The sequence below is a fragment of the Arvicola amphibius genome, chromosome 8 (genome assembly GCF_903992535.2).
Source record: "Arvicola amphibius chromosome 8, mArvAmp1.2, whole genome shotgun sequence".
Taxonomy (NCBI): Eukaryota; Metazoa; Chordata; class Mammalia; order Rodentia; family Cricetidae; genus Arvicola; species Arvicola amphibius.
The window spans coordinates 9,058,373-9,075,025 of record NC_052054.1 but is presented as its reverse complement, the minus strand read 5'-3'; the positions used below and the strand labels follow the sequence as shown (position 1 = coordinate 9,075,025).

At 46.9% G+C, this 16,653-nt stretch overlaps 1 protein-coding gene across 1 annotated transcript in view; it reads left to right on the top strand.

Moving 5' to 3' along the window:
* Positions 1-16,653, top strand: part of Fndc1 (fibronectin type III domain containing 1) — a 65,057-nt gene that overhangs the window by 1,402 nt on the left and 47,002 nt on the right. The window contains exon 2 of the mRNA XM_038339812.1: positions 14,433-14,639. Coding sequence (XP_038195740.1) covers positions 14,433-14,639 — 207 coding nt within the window. The remainder of the gene's footprint in view (positions 1-14,432; positions 14,640-16,653) is intronic.

Here is a 16,653-nt window from a genome sequence, read left to right as displayed (position 1 = left end):
CTCTGATTTGCCTTTCATTCAAATGACGCATGGGCTACAGAAACAGGTATCACTTGACTCCTGTGGTCCTCGAGGCATCCAGGGAGCAGCGAGCTCTTAGTAGCTGAGATTTTGGGAAGGTCAAAGTTCTTATATGCAGGTTTTTACCTGCACGGGTTTTGGAACCCCTAATACCGGAGTTGCCCAAGGTCTACTGAGTCATGTCCCCATGAAGATACACAGAAGACCAGGCATGTGGACGGCATAACCTTTGCTGAAACCGGAACTTTACTTTCAGTTGATTCTGGAAATTGGGAGCATTTTAAGTCTTGCCTCAGTGTGCACTGTCTTAAAGGTAGAGCTCTAGGGGTCTGGATTCCGGCTTGGAGATGCTGCCTCTGTACCCTCCTATCTTCTGCTAAAGTGCCCACCGTCGTGGTAGATTACAACCTTGAGATTGGGCATGAGGCATGAGGGTGCCCCGGAGCCATCTGGAGAGCACCAGGCATCCCTTGTGCCATGGTAGATCATGGCATAAATTCTAGTCCACTCCTCAGCATCGATGCCCTGGCTGAGTCCCTGGACTTACTTCTTCCCCACCTTCTGCTGGGGATCACTGTGTTCTTTGGGTAACTGAACAGAAAGTGTATAAAACAGATATTGTGGTATCCAGCTTCCCTACTGCCTGCTGCCTCCAGCTAAACACACAGTCCTCTGAAGCAATGTGGCTCCCACCCCCGTCCATCAGCGAGGTGAAGAGCAGATGCTATAAGACCGAAGGCATGGGCAGGGCCGTATTTGCTTAAATGCCGGATTGTTTGATTGCTATGGAGAAGAAAAGTGCACGACAAAGGGCTGGACCTCCCACTGAACAATGTCTCCCAAGTAAATGATGAGTTAACTGGACGGGAGTCAGAGACATGTGGCCTCCATTGCTGGGAAGTTCAGATGGGTCCAGAGCAAAGAAAGCCTGGCAAAGCACAACTCTATTCTGTTGAGTCCCGGAACAGTTTCCCATTAGCTCGGCAGGTTGTGCCAGACCCTAAACGCCACCAGCTCCTGCCAGAGAGAGACAAAAGTCATGCTTGAGCATAGCAGGTGTCCCAGATGGTCTTGAACTTCTGGTTCAAGGACTGAAGGAGGTTTTGTTTAAAAGAATGCTACTAGCCTTGAGAAATGCCGTGACCACTCACATTTTCAACAGGACAAACACCCATCTCTCCAGCCCTTCCTCTCTCTCCATGCCCACAGATTTCAGTCTCCTTGAGGACTGCTCCCAGCTTACCTGCCAAAAGACAATCATTCCTTTTGAGGAAAATTGTTTAGTCTTGAACACTCTGAGTCCGGGGTGTGTCCTCTTCACGCTGTGGCCCTATTGGTTCCCTTTCGAATCCCAGCAGCTTCAGGGGATCAGCCAAGGAGACCTCTACTACTGGTCTTGACCCTGAGACCAAAGTGAAAAACCAAACCTAATTATTTCAAGATTAGCATTTTCAGAATTCCAGGAAATATTTTTTTTAACTTTTTTTTCTTTTTCAGTTGAAGTAGTCAAAAAGCCAACCACATGCAGACATGGCCCGGGGAACATTTTACTGTGAAAAAGAAAAATTCCATGGGGCTTTATGTAAAGCAATAAACATTTTATGAGTTTCATTGATATTTATTTACTATTTTTTTCTGGATCTTTCCATCTGGAGCATCCCTGTGCAGTGTTAGCAGTCCGTGAAACAGTGCTCAGGTACCACATGGTCAGAGAGGTCTAATTCCTCTGCTGCATCCATATTTAAAAAAAAAAAAACCTCCAATCTGTCATCAGTGGTGCAGGAATCCAGGTTTCTTACACGTGCCTGCACGTTGTACTAAATGTAGCTGATGTTCTTAAGGTCAGCCATGCTTCTGCCGTCTGAGGAGAGTGCTAGAGATTTTTAGAAAAAGCGAAGAGAAAGCTACTGTCGGGCTTGCTGGGTTTGGGCTTCTGTATTTGGCGGTCACCGGTGAAAGTGAGACGGTTAATGAACGAAGCCTGTGCTTCCGGAGGCTTGAGACGGCGCTTTGATGTGAACCGTGTGTTTCAGAGCCGGGGGTAGTGTACTTTGTGCTGGTTACTGCAGAGAACCACAGTGGAGTGAGCCGCCCCGTTTACAGAGCTGAGAGCCCACCCGGTAAGTCTGACCTGGAACGGGAGGCTGTGCTTCCTGGGAGACTAGCCTGGGAGAACCCTCTCTCCTTGCGTCTTCATGCCAATAAAAACCCAGAGTGATTGGCCTGGTGAGAAGGTTCTTTGGGGAAAGGCATGTGCCACCAAGACTGATGGCCTGAGTGAGTTCCATCCCTGGAGCCCCCCACACGGTGGGAAGAAAGAACTGACTTCTGTAAGGTTGTCCCCTAACCCATATATTCACAGTGTGGAACGTACACCCCCAATCCATAAGTAGAACTTAAAAATTAAAATTAGAAAGACTAAGCGACTCCTAGACAATCCACACCATAGGTAAGACCAAAGCTAAAACATCAGGAGAGAGGATTTCTCTGTGTGTGTGGTTTTGGTTTTATCCCATTTGGGGAGTAGTCTTGGTGCAGTTTACAAACATTTTGTCTGATATTTTTCAACATGGCTCAACTAGCCTTACAACCATTGTGTTGTCCCCAAAGCTTAGGTCTAGAGTTGCTCATAGCTTGAGAGTACCCTTCTGAGAAACCGTTTGACTAGTCACTAAGGACGTTCTGAACTTCTGAGAATCCTGCAGACCTCGTTTCTAACTATCCAGTTGCATTTCCCCAATTTAGGAGGTGAATGGATCAAGATTGATGGTTTTCCCATTAAGGGTCCAGGACCATTTAATGAGACCGCCACAGGTACTTCTCGCTCACTTGGCTCATGTCTTCGCTGAAGCCACATCTCCTAAGAGGGTTGTGGCTCTGTCACACACATGTGCTCACAAGCCTTCATCGTGTTCCCATCGCTAAACTAATGCACATGCTGGTGGCCCAGACTGCAGCTGGTGTTGTTTGTGGCTTCCTGTTCCTTCCCGTCCCCATGCGGGCCGCGTCTGTGTTTACATCTGGAGATCGTCACCCGCTAACAAGCAAAGATGGCGGCTGAGATGGTAGAACTGGCCCAGCTAGGAATTTTATAGCCTTTTATCTGCGAACAGCATAATTGACTGAGACCCTTTAAAACAATGCCTCTCATTGGCCATTGTGAGTCAAGTCTTGCACTTTTCTTGGAAGACTCTGGAATATTTTGTGATATGCCAGATCCCAGTCTTCCATCTCTGCTCCATGTTTGCGTGTTTGTGTGTTGCCGTGTGGACCTCGATGTTGTCTGGTTATATCGTTTTACTTATTGAGAGAAGGGTAGCTATTTCTTATGAGCTGTTACTTGAAGACATTTAATTGATGGTTAAAAAAGTAATGCACAAGAATTCCGTTATTTCAGAATGTGGTTGGGTGATAGCCCAAGTGCCGCAGGGCAAAGAGCAATGCTTGGTTTCTGTGTGCCATGTGCTGACACACATTGACCTGGAGGTGAGTATATGCTGAGGCTGATGATCACGATATGTTTCTCAAATCAGTATTTCTGGTGGAGATAGTTGTCAAAATCTTTTATACAGGGAATGGGGGTGGAAGAACAAAAGAATGAGCTAAAGAAGCTGACTTTAGGGGGAAGCCGCAGGCTCTTCCTCAAGTATGCTGGGCTCAAGGCAAGGGTGCTGCAGTGGAAACATTTTGTAGGTGAGTGGAGATGAGGTCTGAAAGCTGGGAGAGGGAACGGCAGTTAGATACGGCTGGGGAGTCATTCTGCAGAGCGAGAGTTGAAATACAGAGATTATAGGGGTAGGAGAGGATCGGGAGAGAGAAGGGGGACCAAGGATCAACTTTGGCACACACTGGCAATACAGAAAATCCCTTTATCTGCAAGAAGCATGTTCCAAGAGATGTGTAGAACCCGAAATCACAGATAATACCAGATTCTCTACATATCATGCTTTCCCCTCTATTTACATGCCCATGGACACTTGGAACTCATAAGTCAGGTACACTGAGACTTCAACACTAGCTATAATAAAGATTTAACAATGCATGATAACAGCAATGTGCATGTGACTGCGCTCTCCTATCACTCCTAGAGTAACCTATTGTACTGGATTTACTCTTTCTCAGGGCAGGACTATGACCTGATCAGTATGGTTAGATGAAGTAACACAAGTTAGGCATTGTGATACTAATAGGAGGATACCACGCATCAGGAGATGCTACTAGAACAGAAGTACCCAGGTAATTGCAAGAGACAGTTTGATGACTCAGAAAGTTCCTAGGCAATTATCAGGAGGGCAGCATGCATACAATGGACACCCTGGATGAAGGCATCATTTGTATCTCGGGAAGGAGGGAGTGGGACAATGGAAGCATTCATTACACTTTACAGAACAACGAGCATTTTCCTTCTGAATTGTTGTATTCCTCAAATTTTCCACTTAATTGTTTGGATGATACAGTTGCTTACAGATAATTGAACCCGGGAAAGTTCAGCTTTGCATGGAGGGGGCTACTGCACATGAAAGATAAAGGGCAACATAGGAAAGGATGTTTATTTCAGACGTGTTTACTCCTGAAGACACACATGTAATCAAGGAGACACACATTTTACTGGCTGGTGTACGTGTCTTGTATTTGAACCTCATATTTGTATTTTAAGTGTTTATTTTATACTTTTGATCTGACATTACTTTTAGAACTAGGAATGTTCTTGCTTTTTTCATAGATAATCACTTTCTCGGGCCACCTTTAATGGAAGTGTGTGAGTGTGTATACGAGTGTGTATATGAGTGTGTATATGAGTGTGTATATGAGTGTGTGTATGAGTGTGTATATGAGTGTGTGTATGAGTGTGTATATGAGTGTGTATATGAGTGTGTGTATGAGTGTGTATATGAGTGTGTATATGAGTGTGTATATGAGTGTGTATATGAGTGTGTGTATGAGTGTGTATATGAGTGTGTATATGAGTGTGTATATGAGTGTGTGTATGAGTGTGTATATGAGTGTGTATATGAGTGTGTATATGAGTGTGTGTATGAGTGTGTGTATGAGTGTGTATGAAAGTGTTGATGAGTACATGTCTTCACATGTATGATGTGGCCTCCCAGGTGTTACAGATTCAGGCTCTGGGATCAAAGAGATTCATCTCTCACTCATTGTTAGTTTTATGCACCATGACGATATTCGGTTTCTTTCTGTAGGAGCTTTTGGATCTGTGACTGGCAAAGCTCTCTGCTAGTTACATGATCTCCATTTGCCATTCATAATGAATAAAAGATACTAGAAGAGGTTCTTAGCTGAACTTGCGGCATATAATGTAGGCCACTCCTCAAAACACTAACAAAATAACCCGTGGTGTCCAGGGAGCAGAGACTCAGAAAATGCTACATTTCACTGTCAATGAAGATAGTGACAATTTGTAGGAAATTGTTCATGAGTGATTGTTATATCATCTATAGCTTTTGCTTTTGAGACTTAAAAAACAGCCATTCCTTGTTCATGGCAATGGTTAAGTGGATAACAATTCGGTCAAACAAAAGGGACATTCAGAATGGTGCAGGTCTGCCTGCATACACAGGAAAGGATTTTAAACCGGAGATAGATAACGTGACCTCAGCATCGGCACTCGGCGACAGGCCTGGCAGGAGTCGGCTGGTGCTTCAGCGGACAGTGTCTGGTATTCCACCAGGTGCTCTGCTTTGAAATCAAGGAGAATCCATCCTTTATTCTGCTGAAAACAAGGATTTCAATTCAAATTCCAGAAGGTCTCCTGGATCTAAGGCTGGCTTAGATCTATCAGACCCAAATATTCTTTACCTAAAAATAGAACTTCGGTTGTTAATTGATTCCTTCAGTGCCTGTGGTTTTGCCAGCATCGGACCCAGAGGTCTCTAGCCTGGTGGACAAGGTGGACAAGGAGGGCTCATTGGCACGGAATGTACACACTAATGGGAAATAAAACCAAGAAGCAGCTACATGACCCACAATACATCAGCCCAATGTTGGCTGGGGCTGCCACCGATGGGGCGGGAGGACTTGCACAACCAAATGTGTTTCCAATGGTTCTGCGGAGGCCTGAGAGTAGAGTGTGAACCCGGATAACTCTCTGTTTGTAGATGGCTTCTTCCTCTGTCTTTTCCCCCGACCTCCCTCTGTCTAACACCAGAGACGGCAAGCGCCTGTGGGCCTACACCCTTCTTTCTGGAAGAACACCAGTTTGGTTGGATGAGGGCATACCCTGATAGCCTCATTTAAACTTGATTATCTTTTTAAGGACCCTATACCCCAATATAGCCCCATTTTGAGGTTTTGGGTTTAAGACATCAGTATATGAATTTCGAGAGGACACAATAAAATAATCACAAATTATTAAAAAATAAACTGTAATCTTGAATAAGCAGATGGGGAAGTCTGGTGATGAGATGGTATTATCAAGCTGAGACGGAGAAGTAACATGAGGAGGAAGAGGAGGATGAATGTTCTAGAGACTCCTGGAGGTTGGTCAGGACAAGTGACTCTGAGTCTGGTTGCTTACCCAATATGAAAGGTTTGGACTCAGAAACAGTAGACTAAGCAAAAACGCAGTTCCTGGCCAGTGACCTAGGCTTCTTCCCACCCATCTGAACATTTCCTCTGTTTTTTTTTTGGGCAGAACCCGCCTTCTGGGATGTCACCTGCCCCCCCCCCCCCCCCCCCCCGCTTCTCATCCCAGGGAAACAATGTCACAAGTGGTTTGTTTTCTATAACACTGCTTTCTTATCATTTATTTCAGAATTCTTCCTTGCTGTCTTAACTTTTTCAGCAGCTGGCTCCAGAGTAGCCAGATCACACAGAGGCAGACCCTGGGGTCAGGACTGTGCCAGTCCCAACTTTGATAGTGAGCAGCCCACGGATGCAGCTGGGCCAGTTTTTCTTCATTTGCCAAAATTTCAAACTGGAAACCATGTTACATCCTAGTTAAATTTAGTACAAAATATGCTCGTATTTATTTTAGTAATGGTTAAGGCTTTCTACAAATCCAATCCTCTGTGATTTTCCCTCAGTCGTGGAGCTGAATGGGATCCAGAACTGAGACAAAGTCTGAGTTTTGCTTCATGACGTCTTTGCATTCTATTTCGGTTATGAAGGTTGTTTATACTTTCAGTAGTTCAATGATAGCTTGATCTAAGTTGGGTGTGGTCGGAACCATTCCTTTCTGGACATTGCCACCAGCACTGTGGTCCAGACATTCCCTTTGGTTAGAGTCACTGGCCTTTCAGCTGCCCCCCACCCCCAGTCCAGCAACACGAGGGCATATATGTAGTAGTAAGTCTTACACATCAGGCATCCTGGGCCGCATCAGTCTCCATGACGACGACCCATTTGTTAGCTCCAGCCTAGTTTCTAGCTGCTAGGTCTTGTCATAGATCTAGAGGTAGGCTAAAGTTGGTCCTTGCTCATGCTGGAGTTCTGAACTCCTCTGTCTGTTGGCAGGGTATCTTGTTTCTTCTATCCCCCACACCATGAACTTGCTTCCAGACTTTGTCAGGCCCCAGTCCGTATCTCAGTCTGGGCCCTCACTACGGCGTCAGGGCATCTGTCTGTCCGTACACACCCTTTTCTCTTCCAAGATGGCTGTCGCAAAAGGCAGCCACAGTCGTCAGCTTCTCTCCTGGCCTGTGTTCTCCTCCTTCCTGCCAGGTGCTCTTGCTTTCTACGCCCCTGGGGGTAAAGGTGATTAGATGACGCATCTTGTTGTCCTTAGGTGACTTCCATCTCCCCTTCTCGCTGCTTTGGGAAAGTCTCTTGAAGGCTGACTTCATTCACAGAGTGCCTTCGAATCACAATGAGACCCCAGGGCAAATTTGGGATTAGATTTCGTTTAGGTGCCTTCTCTCCAGCAGCCTCCCTGATGCCTGCTCGAAAGGTTGACACATACTGTTGCACAAATAATTTGACACAGAAATAACTTAACCATGAAATCATGAAAAACCAGTTTACGCTCTTCTTACTGTCTTGCTTAGTGGATCTTTCTTTTGTGGTTGTGGTTTTCTCAGAATGTCTGAGGCTAGATAAGTCATAAAGAAAAGAGGTCTGTTTTGGCGCATGGTTCCGGCCATGTGAGTGGCTGTGCCTGGGCCAGGGCCAGCGTGCCTGAAAGCTGGAGAGCCTGGGTTGTGCTTGCTCATGCAGCCTTGAGTGAATGTTCTAGAAGGACCTCCATAGTTTAATAAAAGCCGACATTTGTTTGGAGGCCGACATCTGTGGGGTACGTGCTGCTCTCTGACCCTGTGTCCACAAAAGGTTCTGCTTTCAAAGTCTGAAAGTGGAAAAAAAAATGTTCGTTTGGGATTGCCGTGCTCCGGTGAGGGTGGCCTGGAGGACGTTTTCTAGGATCCCTGGAACATACCTTAGTATGGAAAGATGCGCCTCCTTCTTATCAGGCTGATCATCAATTGCAGTAGGATTTTACTGCAAAGGGGACTAGCTAAAGGCAACAGGCTGAAGGAACCAAGCATCCGTGCAACAAGACCAGGCCTCCTATTTTCAGAAAACGCACGCCTTGCTCTCCCTTCGACCCCTAGATGAAGCAAATACAAGAAGACTTAGATAAAACCATTTCAGAGAAAACCAAACAAACCTTTGAATGGACACATGGTTTTCCCCAGAATATTTCACATGGGTCCTTCTTAGACTCCATGGTTTAGGAGCCCCCCCCACCCCGCACTGTCCTGAGGGGCCCAGCACCAGCTATTCAAGTCAGGAAAGAATTACTCCTCTCTTTGCTTTTGGTGGCCCTTGTGAGCTGTCGGGAAGTGTGGCTGGAAACTAACACACTGTCAGACAGATTCATGGCAGCTGTGGGGTCTGACTCACCCGTTAGGAGCAGAGGGAGCCTCCACAGCTGGCTACCCTGAGGATATGGGTAATCCCTTCATCTGTGTTGGGGGGAATCAGAAACGGGTTGGTAAGGGCTAACCCCGAGCTCGTTTTACAGGTGAGATGGTGATGTGCCATCAGGATGGCATGGACATTAGCATCTGGCATTGGTTTCCTGGGTGCATAGATATGCCCCTGCTGCTGAAGGTTTATCTATTTAGTGAGAGTCGTAGGGAAGGCCTGAGACTCAGGAAAATGCAGACACAGGCACTTGTGGAGCCTCTTGAGCCTCGCCGTACTATCAAGGGCTCCTTCACTGGTCTGTGCAGAGTTCTCTGCTGTCAACACATTGCAGTTTGTAGGTGACTTGGCATCTGGCAGCAGAGCAGGGCCTGATGATGTCATTGATAGAGTCTCCGATGGTCAGCTATGGTGGGGTCAATAACAAAGCCACCAGCTGACCAACAGGCCATCCTGACTCTGTGGTTTATGGAATCACTCAAATCGGCCCCAGAACCTGAGCCCACGGGGTGTGATCAGGAACCAGCAAAGGCATGGGGAAAAACTGGCCACCTCCAGTGGGAGTCCCCTCTCAACCATCAGGCACTAAAAATGTTATTTTTTTTTTCAAGACAGGGTTTCTCTGCAGCTTATTTTTTTTTAGAGCCTGTCCTGGAACTAGCTCTTGTAGACCAGGCTGGCCTCGAACTCACAGAGATCCGCCTGCCTCTGTCTCCCGAGTGCTGGGATTAAGGGCGTGCGCCACCACCGCCCAGCTAAAAATGTTATTTTTTAATTGTAAAGCAGCCACCGACATTTGGTGTTGTGGTCTACAAAATTTAAATGTAACCTTGATAATTTTGAGATAAGACAGACTGTACGTAAGCAGCAGCACTCCAGACTTTGGGGGACTGACATAATTTTATTTGCCGTCCTGTGAAAACCTTGAGGACAATTTTTTAAGCCACCAAGTTGTGGCTGCACCCTGAGTGGCCCCAGGATAGAGTGAGGTGTTTGCCTCTATTCTGGCTAGTGGGGTACTGGATTTCAAGAGCCAGTTCTAGGGTATAAATACTGGCAGCCTGGTGGTGGTCTAGGGGGACACATCTGATGACATCATAGTTTTCTGTCCTTGTGATGGGCAGGCTTCTGGTAGTCTCTTCATTTGAGAAAGTGGGAAGGCAGGGTCTCTGGCATACTCCATAGGCCCAGTGAGCTGGGACTGAAGGGCCCCATCGGGATGTTTGAAGTTGGTTTGATATCATTCATGAAGGTTCGTTGGCTTCTGTAACCTATAATGTTTTACCTGGTATCAATGAGTCTGGGGAATACCAAGGTTCTTCTCTTCCCCTTTCCTCCTTTTCATCCTGGTTTGCTTTTTAGACCACGTCTTCCTTGCCCTCCTGCAAATGCCTTTCTAATTCCAGGCACTGGCTGACAAGCACCATTCTGATGTCTCTGAGGGTGGCAGGATGTCTGTGTGCTTTCTCTACTTCAGCTTCTGAGTGATTCCTTGGACAAGTCAGCCAATGGATCTATTAGCATAGTTGACGAGGAAGTTGGCTCTTTATCCTTTGGTCCGTCCTTGGAGCACTAGGTACACCTCTAAATTAGAAAGGAATAGGGCATCGAGTAGACCTTAGTGGGACAGAAGTCACTGACTGACTTCCTGATATGGAGTCAGATCTTGCGAATCTCACCAACAGTTTGTTTAAGTAGGTGTGTGTGTGTGTGTGTGTGTGTGTGTGTGTGTGGGTGAATGCAATGGGCAGGGACTCCCACTGCACCAGAAGCATTCAGGAGGTACTATGGTCTTCTCCCAGAGTGGCTGCTGTATTTGTACCCATGTGGCAACAGGGATGCGCACAGTGCAGTCCCTGGGAACGTCTGAGTAGATGCTACAGGACAGTGAGCTAGGACTACAGACCCAACAGCAGGGCTCTAGCTCATGCTCAGTGCCTGTGGCCACCCAGCTCCACAGTGTCCCGCCCACCTTTGCCTTTCAGTTTCTTCATCTGTTACTGGTGGTTATGGGAAGGATGGACTCTCATAGATCCACTCCAAAAACAAAGAAATTAAGAGTCCTTCTTTGTAACTATCAAATAGTTGATCTTATTTAAGTATCACCCCACACTCATTTAGTAAATAAATAAAACTATCAAGGTTATTTATTGGAGAGGATGCTGGCATTAAAGAGTCTTTCAAGTATGTACAGTCAGATGCTGCATCACAGTGGGCTGTGTATACAACCAAGGCCCTGGAGAATATGTCACTACCTTAGTGAGCACACAACATGCGCACAATGGAATCACCTGCATTTTGCAGGGTGTGTTTCTGTTATTAACAGCACATGACTGAGTTGTAAACACTGAATCTGTTCAGAGATAGTTCAGGAGTCTGTGTGTCAGAATTCACCTAGGAAGAATGACTTCATGGTGGATAGAAGCTGGTGAGACAATTGCTGTAGTCAAAACTATCCCAGCGCCCACTCGAGAACCCAGGCTGACCTTCAGTTCACTCCAGTCTCCTACGCACTGGCCTTACATAAGCTCTGTACCCGGGTGTTATATTCAGTCTCACTAAACGAGAAACTGATGTAGTCAGAGAGTCCCCCAGAAGTAGTAGATTTGATATAGACCCTGAGTCTAGAGTCTGGGTAAGCCTGATTTAAAACCTATCACATAGAATTATACCCAGGCAAAGCATCAAGTGGAATTTTTGCCTTCCCCCCATGGTGTAAAGAAAAATTTGAGACCCTACAACTTCAGAAATGGGCTGACTTGCAAAATTGGTGCTACAAATCAGGAGGGAACAACCCTGTCCTGCCTGGCCTTCTGCCTGGCCGTCTGGGCCACAGCCAGGTGGGTTCATTCTCTGTCTGCCAGGGGGACAGTGTGTGGCTGTCGCAGGTCTTCTGTGACCCAGCAGCTCTCACTGTGACTTACATGGCTCGGTCGCACTAATGCTGATGGGTGAATATGTCCTGCCAATTCTGAAATGAATATGTTCTGCCCTGGTGGGTGTGAACCTGATTGCTCTTGGCAGTTCTGACCTCCTGATTTTGAGATAAAAGATCTACAGAATTTATTAGAAAATTTCAGAGGGCTTTTGTAAGCCTATCGCACACAGCACAGAGAAAAAACTTAAATAATTTAATTGCAAGTGAATTCTGACCATACGGAATGTTTTCCTGATGCACACATCAGCTTTAAGACTGGCTCCAGGATGATCTGGGAAAGGGAGTTGGCAGCATACAGAATCCAGAACACTAAAGGAAAGAAAGTTCCAGAGTGCTTGAAAAACAAAGCCTTGAGAGAGAAGTGGCTGTGTTTGGAGGGGTGGGCACTCTCTTTATTTTGTGACTTTCACCCACACTCCTGTTGTCCTGAGAATAGCCTCTGGCCAAACTCTCTTCTTTCCCTTCCCTTCCCTTCCCTTCCCTTCCCTTCCCTTCCCTTCCCTTCCCTTCCCTTCCCTTCCCTTCCCTTCCCTTCCCTTCCCCTCCCCTCCCCTCCCCTCCCCTCCCCTCCCCTCCCCTCCCCTCCCCTCTCCTCTCCTCTCCTCTCTTCCGAAGGGAGATTGCATTTGATTTGCTTAGAGTCAGCTGGCTGAGCGCAGTGTGCCCACTCCTTGGGGAGTCTGTCTAGACTCAAAGTCTTGCTTCACACTTGTGAGTAGTAGAGACCAGGTGGCTAGTGGGAGAGTGTATGGAGTGAGCCATGAGTTTAAACAGGTAGAGCACTCAGGATTAAAATGGGGGAATTCACATCCCCGGTGACACTAAATGTTCCTGTGACTTTATCTCTTTGTCCCTGGATATGAATGTCTTTCCTCCTGACCCCGAGGCACTATGTGGACAACCAGGATGCAGATGGGAGAGGTTGTTGCTGACTTTAAAGTTCTATCTAACATAGCTTGTCGTGTTGGGTTATCAGTTGTTCTTTGAGCCTGGCCACATTCTAGGGCCTCTGTAGGAGGATTGGCAATGCTGGTGGGAGCTGCACCGTACGTTAGGACAGCTGTTATCTCTGCCACAGGGTTATGTGGTTAATGTTTGATAGGCACTAGCATACATTGGAGCTCCAGGATGCACACCACAGCCAACAAACTTGTGTGGTCTTCACGAAGCTCCCTGCTCTGGGAACTCCATTCTCTCCTCTTTGTTGATCCCATCACTACAGAATTCAAGGGTTTTTGGCTCATCACTGCTCGGCATTCTGCTAATGAGTGCAGGGGTTTCCCAATGAGAATCTATTCAGAGATGAAACCGGCAGCTATCCAAAAGGACAGACTAGTCCAGGGGACACCAGGTCTCCCTCAAGTCGTTGACTGGAGAGGATTCAGGGATAAAAAAACAAGGGCATGCTGGGAGTGTCGGACGTATGCAGCAGAAAGTGCCTCTCCTGGGCTCACTGGATCATCCTGTTGAATTACAAAAAGTTTAACCTTTTGTATATTGGGGAAAACTTCTGTTACAACATATATGCCATTCTCAGATGCCTTTAAGGAGAGGTATCCAGTAGTTGTTAAGCTACTCCAGGCACCACAAAGACGTGGTCCTTTGCTTAGATGGATAACATTGGAGATGGCCATTTCAGAGTAGCTACCCGACATGGCTGCTCATGTGTGTGGATGAAGCTCCCACTAACCATGGCCTTAGGTTTCGGATCGAATCTGAGCTTGGAGTTTCTAGTCTAATAGAATTAGTGTGAATCGGTGCTGGAGCTAATGTAGACGACAAAGAAAGGAGGCTTGGGAGCAATTGTCTTGTATGATTAGAGAGGTGCTGTTTTGCTTAGCAGCATCCGCAAATGAGGGCCTGAAGGCTAAAAATGGGCAAACATTGTGGTCACATGATCCACAAACCCTGGTTCCTCAACACATCAGTTCTTAATGCAGATACAAATCTCCAAACACTCGCTGGTGTCCCCAGGACACACTACTTTGAGAAAGTTAACAATGGGAACATTTCACGTCAGCTCAAGATTTTCGGAAGCCGATTTTTTAATAAGAAAGTTAGAGACCCTGGGGATAGCCGCAATGGTGGGGCATAGCCAAGATTTGTTGTGGGGCAGGGCTTAAACGGGGGTAGGACTAGAGACTCCAGATGAAATCAGTTAGTCTAGTTTGTTAAAGCAAGGAAAGTCATCTTTTCAACACGGTAGAGCAAAAGCCTCCTGGAGGCCAGTTACAAATAGCAGCTAATTAAGGACTCTCCACTATATTTTAATATCTACCGTTAGCTCTCACCGATGAGTATATAGCCTGTCTGGCTGTAAGGGGGTGAAAGAAAGTAGATGAAAAAGGACATCATAAAGCCTCCAAGATCTGTGGCTGGCAGCCCTGCCACATGGAATGTTTTCGTTTTAACTTCAGGAGACCTCTTGGCAGGAAACAGAAGCCCGTGAACATAACAGAATAGGTCACCCAAAATGAGTGTGCTAAGCTCGGCTATTAATTGATAGATTCAATGTGTGCAGAGATTTCACATACATGATGTGAACTCCATGCGGTGCATCATTTAATTGTTTCTATGTCATGTCCTTTTTAAGAAAAGGAAGTGCCCAACAAGCCCGTGCGCATGCGTGTCCGAGCCTCAGACGACAGGCTGTCCGTTGCATGGAAGGCGCCACGCCTGTCTGGAGCCAAGAGTCCACGCAGATCTCGGGGTTTTCTTCTGGGCTATGGGGAAAGTGGCCGGAAGATGAATTATGTCCCACTGACCAGAGATGAGAGATCACATGAAATTAAAAAGCTCGGTGAGTTTGAAATTCTATTGCTTCCATTTCCAGTATTTAGAAGCTGGTTCGAGACAGAACGCTGTCTTAGTTCTCCCAGCTATGATGATTATCAGAGGTGTTAGTTACTTTTCCACTTGCTGTGACAAGATGATCCACTAAGGAAACTTTAGGCAGGAAGGGGTTACTTTGGCTCACAGTTGAGGGGAAGGAACCCAACACAGAGAAGAAGGCATGGTGGCGGGAGTGTGTAGCTGGGACTTCTCGAATCATGACAGAACAAGAAGCAGAGAGAACAGGAAGTAGGAACCAGCTACAAAACCTACAAGACTCGCCTCTGGTGGCACACTTCCGCCAGCAAGCCGCACCCAGTGAAGGTTCCGTGATCTTCTGAGACAGTGTCATCAACTTGGGGCCAAGTGTTGAAACTCATAAACCCATGGGGACATTTCTCATTCAAACCACATCTCTTTGTCCCATCCTGTCTTGGCTCCGTCATATTAACCTTAATCAGTGGAAAGACCTCTCTTCTTCTAAGTTATTTCGACACACAGATGCCTTGAGCCAGGCCCCTTTGCTAGAGGTGAGATGTGGTGGAGAGGGGAAAATATGGTCCTGTTATCATCACGTTGTTCTTTGCAGCTTTTTCTTCAACTCCCGAGACCCTGAACCCCGAGTCTCATTGAGACTGAACACTAGGACAACTGAGTAGACCTACCAGGCAGGCTCCACTCCTTTCTTTTGGGCAACAGTAGCATTAGCTGTGGAGTGCTGGTGGGCACATTTGCGGGGAGCAGGAGATGCTGTATGGTCCATCTTAATAGGTCATTACCTTTATTAGCAAATTAGAGGGAGACACATGTTCTGAGAAGATGTTGTAGCCCCCGAGACTGCTGCAAAGTGGAGGAAGTGCCAATGACCCTGTCACTTTTGCTTTTGCCCCTGCTCCCTTATCTAATTTCTGGGCTCCTTTATATACCCCCCTCCAGGAAAGCCAGGCTACAGAGACTCAAGGGTCAGGGTGGCCCTGGCAGCCCACTATCTTGTCTAGAACTCTGGTTGGAAAGCCCGTTGGCTCATGGTCTTCTGCTTGCTCTTTTACCAGTAATAAATATTATGATCCCCATGGTTCAAGCCTCTTTTATTTCCTAAGGGGTCAAGACTCAAGCAAGGGAGAGGCTATGGCTTCCTGGGCCCACTCAGAAGATTCTAGAAAAGCATCTGGTCTCTTCACTCAAGTGTAGTCAGGTGTCTCTTGGGCCCTTGCAAACAGAGAAGGGGGAGGTTTGCATCATTCAGAGGCGTGGAGGCCAGAGGTGGAGAGTGGCATCATTGGGAATAGAGGTTGTGGTGGGAAGGAGCAAACGAGGCTCCCACTGGCCTGTGGTGTCTTAAGTGTTACACAGGAAAGGGAGTACGGTGCCTCTTGCTTGGCACCTCTGTCATAAAGGGTAAGTTCTTCTTCAAGATAGGTGAGGAGCATGCAGACTATAGGAAATGGGAGTAGAGTCATGGCATGCAGGAGAGAGACTTGCAGCCAGGCTGTGATGCATAGTGCTTTGAGCTCAGGGAGCAGCTTCCTGGAGACAGAGTTCTGGGAAGGAAGCCTGTGGCTTGCACTGCTGGTTTTCTCTGAGAGTTTATCTGCTAAGGGCATAAGTACAGACCATTAGGGAGCCTAGGCAGACACTCTGACAGTTCCCTGGACCCCAGGCCTGGCTCTCTGGACCATGCTGCAGTGTGAGTGGCTCAGATTTGAACTGGTGAAGACCCTGGGCAGTGGCTCCTCTTCCTGAAGCATCCCAGAAGTCTCTGCTCCATCAGATGCTGTGTTCAGCTGCCTGCTGCACACTCCAGGAGAGAGTCTGTCAAGTCCCTTGATTGGGTGCTTCCAGCAGGAGACAACAGTGTGGTATTCCATGAGACAACGGTGTGGTGTTCTTTGCATCCACATGGTCCCCACAAGGAGTCACAAGCCCTTCTGAGCCACACAGAACCTCTGAGCTATCTCAAAGCCCAGCCAAAAGATACTAGC